General features: G+C 38.1%; 2 protein-coding genes across 2 annotated transcripts; both read right to left on the reverse strand.

The window, feature by feature from the left end:
- Positions 1-2,081: 2,081 nt before the first annotated feature.
- On the reverse strand, positions 2,082-3,726 carry LOC145613801 (uncharacterized). The gene is made up of 3 exons (XM_081668850.1): positions 3,536-3,726; positions 2,708-3,485; positions 2,082-2,645 (listed from the first exon to the last, which is right to left on the reverse strand). Exons 1-3 carry the CDS (start codon positions 3,724-3,726, stop codon positions 2,082-2,084), a joined length of 1,533 nt encoding a protein of 510 aa, XP_081524976.1.
- Positions 3,727-6,151: 2,425 nt separating this feature from the next.
- Positions 6,152-9,859, reverse strand: LOC145614956 (uncharacterized). Its single transcript, XM_081670036.1, has 3 exons — positions 9,369-9,859; positions 6,750-7,010; positions 6,152-6,409 (listed from the first exon to the last, which is right to left on the reverse strand). The coding sequence occupies exons 1-3, from the start codon at positions 9,777-9,779 to the stop codon at positions 6,221-6,223; spliced, it is 861 nt and encodes a 286-aa protein (XP_081526162.1). The 5' UTR covers positions 9,780-9,859; the 3' UTR covers positions 6,152-6,220.
- Between the last annotated feature and the right edge of the window lie 5,197 nt (positions 9,860-15,056).

A 15,056-nucleotide genomic window follows, 5' to 3' on the forward strand; every position in this document is an offset into this window, starting at 1 on the left:
GTCATCTTTTAGGTATTTTACTATAGGCGTCGTCTAGTTATCTGCGGTTGTTATCTCCATGACGTCTGGTGCTGAAGTGGTGTCGATTGATGGTGTCGTCAAATGCACGAGGGGTATGCTGGAGAAGGGCGATTTTCTAAGGGCTGAGCCTAGGTTGGCTAAGGCGTCGGCCTGGGTATTTTTGTCTCTGGGGACTTGTTTGATGGAAAATGGGTTGAATGTTTTTGCTATGGTTTTTGCTTTTTCATGGTATGCCATCATCTTGGAGTCTTTTGCGGCGAATTCCCCATTTAGCTGGCTGGCGACCAGTAGCGAATCACTGAAGACATTGAGTCCTGTGGCTTGCAAGTCTTGTGCTACCTTCATTCCTGCTATTAAGGCTTCGTATTCTGCTTCATTATTTGTTGCCTTGAAATCACAGCTAATGGATTGCACTATTAACTCCCCCTGTGGCGACTTTAGCACAACTCCTAACCCTGCTCCACGCTGATTGGACGATCCGTCACAAAACATGGTCCACGTTGATTGTTGGTTGACGTTGTTGATTTGTTCCAGCTCTTTCTTTGCTGACGTCTCGAGTTCTGGGCTGAAGTCCGCCATAAAATCGGCAACGCTTAGGACTTTATAGCTGTTCTAGGCTGATATGTGATGTTGTATGTGCTGAGATATATACTCCATTTGCCGAGTCTACCTGTTAATTCTGGCCTACGCAACACAAACTTGATGGGGAAGTTAGTCCTCACCACCACTGGGTGAGCTTCAAAATAATGACGCAGCTTTTTGACTGCCGTATATAAAGCAAGTATGAGTTTTTCTAGGGAAGATTACCTGGTCTCCGCGTCGAGCAGAGACTTACTTATGTAATATATAGGCAGTTGCTGCCCCTGGTCCTCTCTTGCGAGTACGGCGCTGACTGCTATTGGACTGACGGCCAAGTATAGCTCCAGGGTCTCATTAGGTTTTGGCTTGGACAGCAACGGTGGAGTCATCATGTAGGATTTCAAGTCCTGCAAAGCTTTTTCGTGCTGCTCGGTCCACTCAAACCCTTTGTTTTTCCTGAGGACGTCGTAGAACAGATGGCATTTATCTGAAGACTTGGATATGAAGCGGTTCAGGGCTGCGACGCGTCCTGTTAGCTTTTGTGTTTCTTTGACGTTCCTCGGGGATTGGATGTTGATTATGGCTTTGATTTGATCAGGACTTGCTTCAATTCCTCGTTGCGTCACAATGTACCCTAAAAATTTACCTGCGGACACTCCAAACGAACATTTAGTAGGGTTGAGTTTCATACCATACTGACGTAGGATGTCGAAGGATTGCTTGAGGTGGGAGATGTGGTCTGACGCCTTCTTGGACTTGACCAGCATATCGTCAATGTAGACTTCCATCGTATCACCTAGCTGGTCTTTGGACATCTTGTTTACGAGCCTTTGATATGTTGCACCTGCATTCTTTAGTCCAAAGGGCATAACCTTATAACAATATATACCTTTATCCGTCATGAATGGTGTCCTCTCCTGGTCTTCCAGATGCATTAATATCTGATTGTATCCAGAATAGGCGTCCATGAACGTCATTAGCTCATGTCCTGCTGTGGCGTCGACCATTGCATCGATATGCGGCAGAGGGAACGGATCTTTGGGACATGCTTTATTGAGGTCGGTGAAGTCGATCCACACCCTCCACTTGCCGTTCTTCTTGCTTACCACGACGACGTTTACCAGCCAGTCGGGGTATTTCACTTCTCTGATTTTCCCAGTTTCGATCAGCTTTTGCACCTCTTCATTAATGATTTGGTTTCTCTCTGGTGCAAATTTCCTACGCTTCTGCTTTACTGGACGGTGATTTGGATCAACGTTCAACTTGTGTGATATGACGTCGGGGCTTATACCAGTCATGTCCCCATGTGTCCAAGCAAAACAGTCTGCGTTAGTTTTAAGAAATGAGATGAGGTTTTCTCTCATACCTGGGTCCAAAGAAGCCCCAATTCTGACGGTTTGCTCGGGTTTGTTAGGATCCAGCGCTACTTCATCAATGGATTGCTCATCTGGTTCGTCTGACGCTGGTCCATGCTGTAATTGCTACGCCGTCCTTTTGCTTGGCTTCAAGGTAGAGCTGTAGCAAATTCTGGCTTCCTTGGGCTCTCCTTTGATCTCTTGGACTCCCCATCTTGTAGGGAACTTCAAACTCTGATAATAGGTTGAGGGGACGGCTTTCATCTTGTGAATCCATGGGCGTCCAATGATGGCGTTGTATGCTGATGGGCAGTCTACCACGTTGAACTTGGTTTGAAGGTTGATCCCCCCTGCAAAAGTAGGCAAAACAATTTCTCCACTAGTATTAAGTGCTTCACCGCTAAAACCTACCAGTACCGTAGATCTCCTGACCACGTCCCTTGCATCTATGCCCATATCTTCCAGCGTACTTTTGAAGAGGACGTTTGCCGAGCTTCCTCCATCAACCAGGACCCTTTTGAGCAAGCAATTTCCTATGGTTAGAGAGACGACCAGTCCATCATGATGCTCTTCGCGGCGTTCTCCAAGGTCGCAGTCGTCGAATGAGATGGACATGGCTTCCAAGGCTTTGTCTTGGTTGGATCTGACGTCTTCGGGGTTTGATTCTTCGAACACGTCTTTCCTGGCTGCCTTTTTAGCTCAGAGTACGTTAGTCCACATATATCCGATCCACCAGAGATTACATGAATTACCTTAGTAATGGTCGGCCCCTTTGGGGGTTGCTGGTTAGTCACGTCTTTTTTGGTTGATTTGCCTTTGCCTACCAGCTCCTTCAGGTAGCCTTTCTTCAATAGATAAGCCACTTCGCGTCTCAGACCGTTGCAGTCCTCGGTCCTATGACCATGATCGTTGTGGTAGTCGCACCACTTAGTCTTGTCTTTCTCTTCTTCAAGCTTGTCGCTCTTTCTGGGCCACCTGGCTGCAGATCCTAACGAATGGAGGGCGTTCACCACTCCCCCAATGTCGACACAAAAGCCATATTCTGCTACGTCGGGGAATGATTCGACGTCTGACCTGTCATTTTCATCTAACAGCGCAGGGTTAGCATTATCAAAATCATCGACATTGTTTACCTGACTGGCCTTATCGTAGGGCTTTCGATGCCAGCTTTTCTTGGGATTGGAGGGTCTTCTGTCGATCTTGCCGTTATTGGACGGGTCGAGACTGTTGACGCCTTTCCTGGTGGCGAGGTCATCTTCCAGACGCATCTGAGCTAAAGCCCTTGTTCTGACCTCTTCGAATGACGTGCACGGATATTTGGTTAACTCTTTGTACAACTCTAACTCAGGGAATAGCCCCCTCTTGAAGGCTTCGATGGCTGTGCGGACGTCATAATTCTTGATTCCGATCATCTCTTTGTTGAAGCGTCCGAAGTAGGATTTGATTGTTTCCCCACTGTGCTGCACGACGCGGTATAGATCGCTGGTCTGCTTCTCTACCTTGCAGCTGTTGTTGAATTTTGAATAGAACCTGTTACACAAAGTTTGGAAATTAGTATAGATCCTCTTTTTAAATCACACATCCATTCTAAAGCAGGGACAGTAAGGGTTGCTCCAAATGATTTGTAGAGGACAGGCTCGAGCATATCGCGCGGGATGGAGTATTGCCACATCCGCTGCTTGTAATGATTGACGTGCTCCAATGGGCAGGTGCTTCCGTCATAGAGCTTTGCTGGCGGAGGGATGTTCAATCTTCGAGGGATGTCGGCCATGGAGATCTCGTCCACGAACAGCGACGCAGCATAACCATCTGGCTCTTCCGTCACGGTTGGGACCGGTGCTCATGGCAGCTTCTTCAACAATTGCAGCAGCTTGGCATTCTGGGCCTCTATCTGCTTCAGCTTCTGGGCTGTTGGGTCGACTTCTCTTTCCTCGTTGAAGGTGCGGTCATCCTCTCCTTTATCCCCGTCATCATCTTCATCGCCGCGTCATCTTCCGAATCCAGGTTCATCATGGAAGAGATGTCATGAGTGTTGTGGCGCTTTTTTGGGGCCTTGCTCTTGACGGACTCTAACTCTTTGCGCAGGGAGTCCACAGTTCTCTGGCTCTCAGACGCCAAATGTTCGTTTTCGGCCTTTTGCTTCGCGAGTTCTTCCTGAGTTCTGCGGACCTCTTGCATCAACTGCTCCAACGTCACGTCTCCTGAAGAAACCATGTTGGTGGAAGGGTTTTGTGTTAAAAGGGTGGATTTTTGAGATTTTACGAAGGGAATCTAGTCGCCGGCCCCACGGTGGGCGCCAAATTGTTAATGCCAAAAATCGTCAAGGGACGACGTTAGGCTGGGACGTCGACGGCTAGACCAATTAAGCTATAATTAATCAAATAAGAAAATATAAGGACAAAACACAACGATATTTTGTTGACGCAGAAAACCCAATGAAGCGGGAAAAACTACGGGTGGGAGAGATCCACCGATTTCACTATGAATATTTAAAGGTTACAATGTATTTTTAGGCGTAAAGAATGATATGCTGTGTCAAAGATTGTCCCTTCTAAGCTACAAAACTCTGTATATATAGTGACTAATGATTTGATCCTGGTGATTCATCCGTTGGAGCTTCAAGATTATCTTCCCTTGATTCTAGGGAATCAGTTGGCTAGCATTGACTGGAGATAAAAGCAACGGCTACCTTGACTGGTCTTGTGTATAATCTTAATATACTTGGTCAAACGAATCCCTGAATCGTCGGGACGTCAGTTGCTACCTCTTAATGACGCCTTCTATCGACGCTTGTGCTTTCTTGACGCGTCATAAAAATTCTGCACTAACACTTAACATAATACCTGAAGAGTTTCTAAGCTAGATGCAGAGCAGCGTGCTAGCTTGGTAGATTATAGTCATTATACAAGTGCTTGTTATTTGTATAAGTCGTTTTGCATAATAAAATTGTTTAGTTTCATAATTTACTTATGTGCTACCATTTGTCTCAACCGATCACATAACAATCCTCTCCATTTCTTTTAACAGAGACTTTAATTCCTCCATTTGATAATCAAATGAGCATTACAGACATGATTGAAATTGAAATTTATTGTGTAAACAGATTTCGGGAAATTGATTTTGACATTATTATTGGTAGGGGTGCTAAACCTTCGAGCCGAGCCAGAACAGCGGCGTTGCTCGAGCTCGTTTCTAACGAAGGGGGCTCTTAAGCACGCCAATATATATCAATCAATTTTTGAAGTGCCAAAATCATTTACATGCTCCTAAAAGATACGTAAAATATAAAAATTTGTATTCAATGATGGCTATGCCAAAGTTGACAATTTGTTCTCATCGTCAAGTTATATCTTCTATTCATGGTCAACAAAATTTCTTAGAGAATCCACTTTAAACATCAAACACATTCAAAATAAACATCTTTGGATATTACTTCTTGCAATGGGCATTCCTCAATAAAGTCTAGTCGCAGTTCGTATTCTTATTGTGCTAAACTTTAGATTATATAAGTCTTTAAATAATGAAGTACTCGATAAATTAGAGGACGGTTTGACTGTATACAAGTTAAATGAGTTCATTCATGAAATCAATTGACGGTAAGTAAAGTAACGCTTATATACATCGCCCAACCTCTCTTTTTCAAATCTTTATCAACAAAACATACATTTATGGTCAAAAACTCAAATCAAACAATAGTACTTTCATGCCCTAATACAAATGTATTTTTCAACAGATAAATAGTGAAATATTCAAGATTAAGGCAGGGTCTAATATACGACTATGCGAGAAGCCGAGAATAAGCAATCAACCATATTAAGCATTTCTACCATGAAAAGGCTGCATAAACCTAGTCAAATACGAGTACTATTTAATTCTATACAACTGATATTTTGACAATTCTAGTTACTAAAAGCAGTGAACAGAATCCAGCTAAAGTATTATGTTGAGAATCGGAACAAATTATGTATAGTCAAAATGATGAATTGTAGAAGCACCAAGACTAACCCATTGTATTAAAAGTAGAAAAAAAAAAAATACTACCTCCGTTTTATTAGAGATGCAACTTTAGAATTTTTTATGTATCTAAAATATTCCCCCAAAGTTGCATCCAATATGAAACGAAGGTAGTTTATATAAACATATAATTTACACAAGTAAAACATAGAAGAGAAGACGGAGTTAGTAAGAGATATAGATGATGAATTATAACTATATACTGACCATATGACAAAAAATATGTGTATGTTTTCACCAAAGCAATCAGCTTAATTGAAAGCATCAGTAACAGAATAAAGGAAATCTAAGAATCCAGTACCCTTGAGAAGGCCTTTACCAGTTAGAAGTTCAAAATCCAATAGTAATAGAAACCCAATGACAGCAGCCTTTCCATTAATCACTTCGTTCTTCCGTGTGAAACCAAATCCTCCTGAGCTTTCATCAACAAACATTTTTACCTGCATAACGCATTGAATTATGCATCAGGATTCAGGATAAAGTAGGATATGATAAAAAGAAAACCGCATGGAGCTTAATAAGCAAGCGCCAACAAGAATCATCCTTCTGGATGATATACAACGGGAACTAGTTCCCAGCCTAATCTATACATGATTCAAAAGATCCTGCGTTTGACTAATATGGTCTTATATATATTTTTGTTATTCAAGAATGTTCATGAAGACACTGCACCAAGATAGCGAATTATATATATAATCCTAGATCCTTAATTAGTGTGCTAAGCTATCCATCTTTTGTGTTTGTGTAGAAAATACGACATATATGGCAGTGCAGAGGTACCTCTTCCACGTTTACATCTGTAGCAGTTATACCAGGTTGAGCCTTTCCACTAAAGATGATCTCAGCAGAAGCATCCACATTTGAACTACTACCCATGTTGATGTAGATATTTTGTTCATCAAATTTCACAGGATAGACGAACAATCCCCTCAAAGCAGGGGTGAGAACTCTCAGCACTGGGTTATTTGGATACCATTCCTTAATTTCTCCACTTCGAAGATCAAATGTACTGTCAGTTGTAGGGCAGACTATGCAGCCATCCTGACATAGAATGAGCGAAAAGGCACAAATAAGAGGTAAGATGGCTTCAAATTAAATGATCTACCAACACTCAACAGTTTAACATGCATGCAACTATCTGAGAAAGTGATTTATTCAGCTACTACACTAGTCTGGAATAATGAACATGTGAAAAGACTATCACTCAGCCAAACTATTCACTGCATGGTGATAATCTAATGTTCTGAGGTATGATCTCATCTATAACAAAAACCTAGCATGTTGCAGTCATAAATAAAACCCATGTTTCTCAAAATTTTCATTTTACCTTAAGTATCTATGTTCATGAGTAGGACACTTAGACCTTCCAAATTTAGCCAAAATCATGAAATATTTTCACAAAATAGTAGAGTCAGACACTAGGACACGTGCCCATCTCAGACATGGGTCCTTGAATCTAAACAAGAAGTGATCCCAAAGCCTTCTCAGAATAAGCTAGTAAGGCTAAAAAATAATAGAAAAGTCCTGTGCAAGTTTAGTCCGATCATTAGATGGCAAGTATAATGAACATGCATTTTGCAGTGCTGTATAAGATGCTTCCCTGAAATTTTCTTGACATAGAGACAGTCAGAAAGAGATAGCTGGGTGACCCGCACATGAAGCAATGGGTAAAACAGGAAAAGGAGACCAGACACCACATATATCAAGTGTTCTTTCCAATTGGCTAAAGAGATTATACGGCTGATTAGTTCAGTCTTTCTGGCTGAAAAGGGTTTAAAGCAAGAGATCTTCAAGACTCCTTTCCCATTCATTATAAAAATGGAGACACTATCAAGATGCATGGATATTTTGGCAAGCAGCACACATATCCATTTCTTTCATAAATGTGATGCGTAGTATATATATTAGATCTGACTCATCTTAAGCTTGTAGATGATTTAATGTTTGCTAGAAAAAGATCTGGCTTCAGGTAACTTTCCTGAAATTGAAGCTAACCTTGATAAAAATTGGGTATATTTACTATATTATATTATTCTATGATTAATCAGTTGTTAGAGAGGCAGCTTTTTAACCATATATTGAGAAGACTGTCTATGAAACTAGGACTTGTACTCCTAAGAAACTATCCCAACTAGACAGGCTACAGTTAGTCACTGTCACTCGTCCTCTTCAGTATACCAACATTCTCAAGCCAGCTCTAATTATGCTCACTCGTCTTCTTCAGTATACCAAGTTACCAGCATTGGAAGCAGTGGGAAGCAAAACAAAGTCTTTCTATAGAGTACTAAAAGTGATCAATCCATCAACAAAATTGTTGTTAATATTTTAAAATTTGTGTCTACCTAAATTTGATGAAGATTGGAATGTAAAAACTATCTTCATTTAGATAAGGCTGCATTATCCAAGCTAGTTTCATCTTTGACTGTTGCTCCATAGTCCATAGTTATTATATCAAAGGCGGAAAAATTACTCTCCTTCCTATTCGGGAATTCATCCAGGAGTCCAGGACGGCTAAAAAAAAGTGGTAGGGTGTAGAGAGACTGTTGCAGTTGGTGGAGTTGGGTGCTCCGTAAAATACCCATGATTTTCACATTGACAAGGTATGCAAAATGGATCAGCAATAGTAATCCTATATCTAGCTTATGTGGGGCTGAGCCAGAATTATTCCACATCAATTTTTTTCACCAATTAATCAATGATTGTCGCCTTGTTACATTAGTAATGTACCAAAAACTACTTATTCTGAGAGAAGAGCTCATATATGTTTCTCATCAGCTTCACGTCAAAGATCTATACGTTTCAATTCTACTATTTAAACATATACTCGTGTCCAACAAAAGTACCCAAGTTTAAGTCACATAAAGTCATAAACTGACAATGGTAGCCGAAAATATTATTTGCATCCATAGTCACATACTTCGTGATACATAAACCGGGACCAACAATATCGAATTGCCATAAACCTCCATTCCCAAAAAAAAAAAATAGCTTACTACAGGTAACAATGTTCTTCTTTTTCGAAGGATTTTGACATAACCCTCCACTCCAATCCTAAAAAGCTTATTACTGGTAACAATGTTCTTCTTTTCAAAGGATTCTTGTAACAATAATCAGATTCCAAGGCGTAAATTTAAGTTCATATCAATTACACACAACACCAATCATTTCTTCCTGTATAATATAATAATCTTCCATTTCCATAAAGTTTTCCATGAAAATCAGTTACATAAGTACAAGCAATGCTGTAATAATCTTCCATTTCCATAAAATTTTCCATGAAAATCACTTACATAAGTACAAGCAATGCATTACATAAAAAATTAAGTTAACAGAATTCAGTAATAATCAAACAATTCTACTAAAATAGTACACAATTAGAATGTAAGGAATTTAACTCACTTGGGTAAGTTTGGCATTGAGCAAACCCTCACTGTAAGCCCCTTCAGCAGGAGACCGATTTTCAATAGCGAAAACCGAATCCTTATACCACAAAAGCAAAATGGTCTCCCCATCTTGAATGATCACCCTTCTTTCTCCTCTAGGCAACGCGGAAAGCGGTACCACCGGAACCCAATTCTTCCCACCACCGCCATCCGACGCCGGAGATTCTTCGGCCACAGATACTTCGGCCGCCTTGCACAAGACAGATCTCTTGAAACTAGTCAACTTCCGGATAGATATGGAGATTTTAGAGGCGGGGAGGTGGGAATTTACGGTGGGGTAGTGTTTAGGGAGAGAGGGTTTTGAAGGGGAGGAGAGAGAAAGGAGAGTGGAGATGGATTTGAAGGGTGAAGTAGTGGTGGAAGCCATTGAAGTAGAGAGGAAGGTTGAAGAAGAAGTGAAAGAGAGGGTAGAAATGGAGGAGGAAGAAGAAGAGAAGGGAAGTGAAGTTTGGAAGACTCCATGTCCACAAGAAGTGGATAACAAAGGTTGGTTGATTTTGTAATTCGTATTTCATTACTAACCACAATTATATGCCTACTCACTTTTTAGGGTCTGTTCTCATTGACTGAACTCAGCTGAACTAAAATGAATATTTTATAAGGGAAGGAAATTAGGAGCTGAACTGAGCTGAACTGGAACTGAAATGAACTGAACTGGAACTGAACTGAATTTCAACGTAAGAGAACAGGCCCTTACTACTTCCTATGTATTTTTAATATAATGCAGTTTTAGGAGATGATTAGTGAAGGTAAATAAGTGAAATTATCAAAATAATTTTAACATGAGGTTTATAATTGGGTTAGGTATCATATGTAAAAATTCTTTTGAATAATTTATCCGTTTACCTTATATAAATTCGATCTCAAAGCGCGTGTCACAATGTTGTGTTGCAAGTAAATAAAAACAGAGGGAGTACGAAAGTGATAACTGACCTTGTTTGACTTTTTGATTCATACTTTCAAGTTTCAATGTTTTCTTCCTCTCTAAAAGTGTCAATTCGGATTACTAAGTTGAGTTCAGTTCAGTTTAATTGGATTAAATCCAGTGTGAATTTGAGTCAAATACAAGTGAAATTATGGATCGGGTTACTTTGAGATCGAGTCAAACTAATTAAGTTAGTTTTTCACACCTCCATCTCTAATTATCTATATGTCATATTCCCACCGCTTCACTACAATCGCAACACTACAAGAAATAAATGGTTGAGTATGAACAAAGTAGAGTAAAGCATACAATTACTCCTTAAACTTAGCCAAAAGTTGCACTTTACTCACTAAACTCATAAAAGTTGCAAGCTACTCACTACTCAGGTGGCTAGAGGTCATTTTTCAGGTAGTAACCTGATATAGTAGGTTAACTCCCTAAACTTTGCCTAAACTATTGTACTAATAGGTAAATTCCCTAAACTTTGGTATTTTTTTTAAAAACCAAATTTAACAATTTAATCATATATTTGTAAGCCAATGGGAACTCTAAATTTAAATTCTAAAACTAACTAAATTTTTGACTAGGAAGGAAATTATTTATTTATTTTTTCCTTTGCACTAGTTTGGTTTTTTTTTTTTTTTTTTTTTTTTTTTTTGTGGGGTTTTTTTTTTTTTATTAGTTCATCCATATACATTATCATCAGAGTAGAAAGAATGACTTGCCAAATCAAACAATTAGTAATCAGATTGTTCTTCAAACAAGATGAGCATATTCATTGTGTGCCATTATATATCACATAGCAATTAGTTTGAATGTTTGATTTATTATACACATTAAACTTAACAAAATTTATAATTAGTAGACTTTAGCAAAGAACATAGTATTAAAAATCCCTTATCGTCTCCTTAATAAAAATCCTCATCGTCGTATGAATATGCACTTGCTTCTGTTTTAAAAAAATAAATAAATAAATACATAAACCAACTTAAAAAAAAAACTTTGCTATAGTAGCCATTTTATTTTCATTTTTACAATTTTTTTATTTTTTTTTTTTTTTTGTGGGAGCTTTCTTCACTTTTAGTTTTACAAAATAATAACATAATATCGAAAATACATTGGAGTTATATATACATATGGAGAACACATATGGGTTTCAGAAAAGTGAGAAAAACTCAATCAGGAAGTAGAATCGAGCCAACAATGCTAGAAATGGTCAAAACAAGAAGGCAGAGTTCTGGCTCGGTATTGGAAGAACTTGGCGCCAGACTACAGGGACTGTCGCCGTGAAAGAACCCCAGAACTGTCGCCAGGCGACAGAAACTTTATAGGCAACAAGCCCTGTTTTCTAGACGCTAGTTCCTACATGCCTTGGCAAGTATCTGTGTTCTTAGAATTTTCCAGATTTCGCATTATTATTTCAATTCTAGTTGTGAAAGATATTTCTCAAATTTCCTACGTGTAAAAATCCTATGTTTTTTACTCATTTTGGATGGTCTATCCAATGAGGACCTTTTTTTTATGCATATGACAATAATATTAATCAAAATAACGCACATGAAAACTTAGAACTTTTCGAGTCTCATCCGCTCGTTCCAAATCATTGCCAAAATAAATTTTAGGAATTAAAATAGAAATCTTCCCTAGTGGAGTCGCCAAAAAACTGTAGGGAATATTTCAAGCATCATAACTCCAAGCTTGAACCCCACTGTGATCATACACTAAAGTATGGTCGCGTCCAAAGGGAAAGAAAAGAGAGCAAAAGAGTCGCTAACAAGTTTTAGGAACTTATAAACCGTTCATGAGGTGAAGGTTACACCCCTTAACGATAAAAACCCTAAAAAATAACACCGCGACACGGCAGAGAACACCGTGACACGGTGTTAGGCACCGTCAGACGGGGTGACCCGGGAAATATTTAGGTTACGGGGAGTGAAAACGCAAAGAAACGAGAAAATTCCGTGATACGGCAGTGTCCATCATGGCACGGTACAGTTTACCGTGTCACGGTATTGGAAAACGCGGAAATTATACGGAAAAAGCACCGTGTCACGGTGAAAAATACCGTGTCACGGTGAAATCTCACCGTGTCACGGTGGAATTTGACGCCAAAAAGCTTCAAAAATAGCTCCGTGACACGATGTGCAGTACCGTGTCACGGCATCAGGCACCGTCAGACGGGGGAAACTCCCATGACACGGTGCTTTTGCACTGTGCGCGGTGATTTCAGGTTTTTGTTCGTTTTTAAAATCATCATAACTTTTGATCAGTAACTTGGAATAAGGGATATAATATATCATTGGAAAGCTTATCAAGTCTACTTTCCAACCCAATTAGAATCAGGTCAAAATCATTTGTAGATTTTGAGATATAATTGTTTTAGTAGAAGGGTGTCGGTTTTGGGCTGAGTTTAGTGTTTGGCTCATATCTTCTTCGTTTTAAATCGAAATTGGGCTTATGATATATGGTTAAAAAGTTTATTGAAAGGCCTATTCAAAAAAATAATGATTGGATCAAAATTATATAGCCATAAATTCAGTTCAGCTCGGTTTTAAAATGCGGATACGAAAAGAGGAAAACAAGTTATGGCTTAGGGAAATGAGCTAGAAATTGGATTGTTTTATGAAATATATTGGATAGAACATGGATTTAAGCACTCCAAATATTAAATACTCAAACCCGACCAATAATGGCGGTGAAAGTTGTTCATCATCGGGTTTGGTTTTGGGGAGACATTTTTAGGTGTGTACAGTAACCCTAAAACCTCAAGAACAATACTCTGTATAGCAACAACCTTAAAAATCCTAACATAGTTGTACGATCAATTATATATACAACAAAAATAATACGATACTCAAATTTAATCAAATCACATAATATCATAATAGTTAATCATATATACCTACACAATTACAAATATTAAATTATATAATTCACACATAACTATACGAAATATAATACAAACAACTCCAATATAAGGTTCTTGTGATTACCTTACGGAAATTATTAAGCAAATATTAGAGCAGTTATGGTACTCCACCGATTCATAATTAACAACAACTCACTCACAATGCACAAGATATTCCACCATAATCACCATTAAAACAGACGCACATATATAACTTGTAATTTTTAAAGAGATAAATAAATGCTTATCATAAAAAATATTGCAAACAATATGAGTGCTGCCATAAACTCACAAACAAAACGGCTGCACAAACTTGGGTTAAAATAGTTTTTATACACTTACAAATATAGAGTTCTATTTAAATTAAAATAGGGTTTTAAAACTTTCCGAACTCTAAAATAAAAATATGAGATTAAGAAAGTTATTCAATAAATAAAAAAATAACAGTCTTTTTATAAAGTATATTATTTAAAATCATAAAATATTCGGGTATTACAATCTACCCTCTTTAAAAAACTAAGTTTCGTCCCCGAAATTTAAAATAAAAATAAATTTAGTGTAGTAGAAAATGAAATGTCATCATGTCAATAGAAAAAACGATGAACTCCGGTATCACTTTTTCTTTCCATCAGGTTTGACCTCTTTCACACTAAAATGCATATTATTCTTTAAAATTCATAGCATTGGAGAAACACTTTATAAGTGGTTTAAATCAACATAAATTAAATTATATTAAACTTATTTTAACAAAATACGTGAACTATATGGATGGATGATGATACCCCTTAGAACCTTGGTTATGTTATGAAAATATGTTACAAGATACTACGAAATTCTTTCAATAGTGTGATATCATAGCTGATTTGTTGTATTTGGTCAATCTGACTTGATAGAGACAAAAAAAAACCAATTTTCACACTATGTGGATGGATGATGATACCCAGGGGCGGACCTACTTGTGTGCCTCCTGGTGCAAAAAACTCACGAGGGGATATTTTTTTCTTAAAAGGAAAAGAATGGGAAAACCCGTGAAAGGAAGCAGAGCAAACAAACCAAACTCACACCTCACAAACAGTGAAGCCCGCAACCCTAACTCTCCCTCTCTCACATTCTGATTGACGACGCAGCGACGCCGGAAGCAACTCAGCAAGGTATGTCTTGATTAATTTGTTATTTACTTTTAATTTTAATAATGTATAATTTCAGTCATTTGATTGATTAAATTGAACTGAATTGTTGATTTGTTTTTCATCATTGTGTTAATTACTTAATTAATTATAATTTCAGTCTTTTATAATTTCATAGTGGTCTTTGACTGATTGTTCAATATATGTTCACTGTGGTGTTGAAATGTTGAATACTTGAATTAAAATTAAACTTATTTGACTTATTTGATAAAATTGGTACGTTATTGTCTTGATTAGTTGGTTATTGACTTTTTTTGGTGTTGGTTCTCCCCGTTGCAACAGCAAGTGTTGAAAGAGTATTTTCTGGAATGACGATCGTGAAAGATAAATTGCGTAATAGCATGGGAGATCAAATGTTGAATGATTGTTTGATTACTTTTCCAGAAAGTGATTTGTTTTCCAATGTTAAAATAGATCACATTATAGATCGATATCAAAATATGAAAACTCGTCGTGAACAATTGTAATAGTTTATTGTACTATGTGCTTGTAATATATTATTTGTAGTATATATATATATATATATATATATATATATATATAATACGAAGTATATATATATTTTGAGAAACCGTTGAAGGTGTCTTATATAGATAGTGTCTTAGAAACCGAGTAATTCCCATT

The sequence above is a fragment of the Chenopodium album genome, chromosome 25, assembly GCF_948465745.1.
Source record: "Chenopodium album chromosome 25, dcCheAlbu1.1, whole genome shotgun sequence".
Lineage (NCBI taxonomy): Eukaryota > Viridiplantae > Streptophyta > Magnoliopsida > Caryophyllales > Amaranthaceae > Chenopodium > Chenopodium album.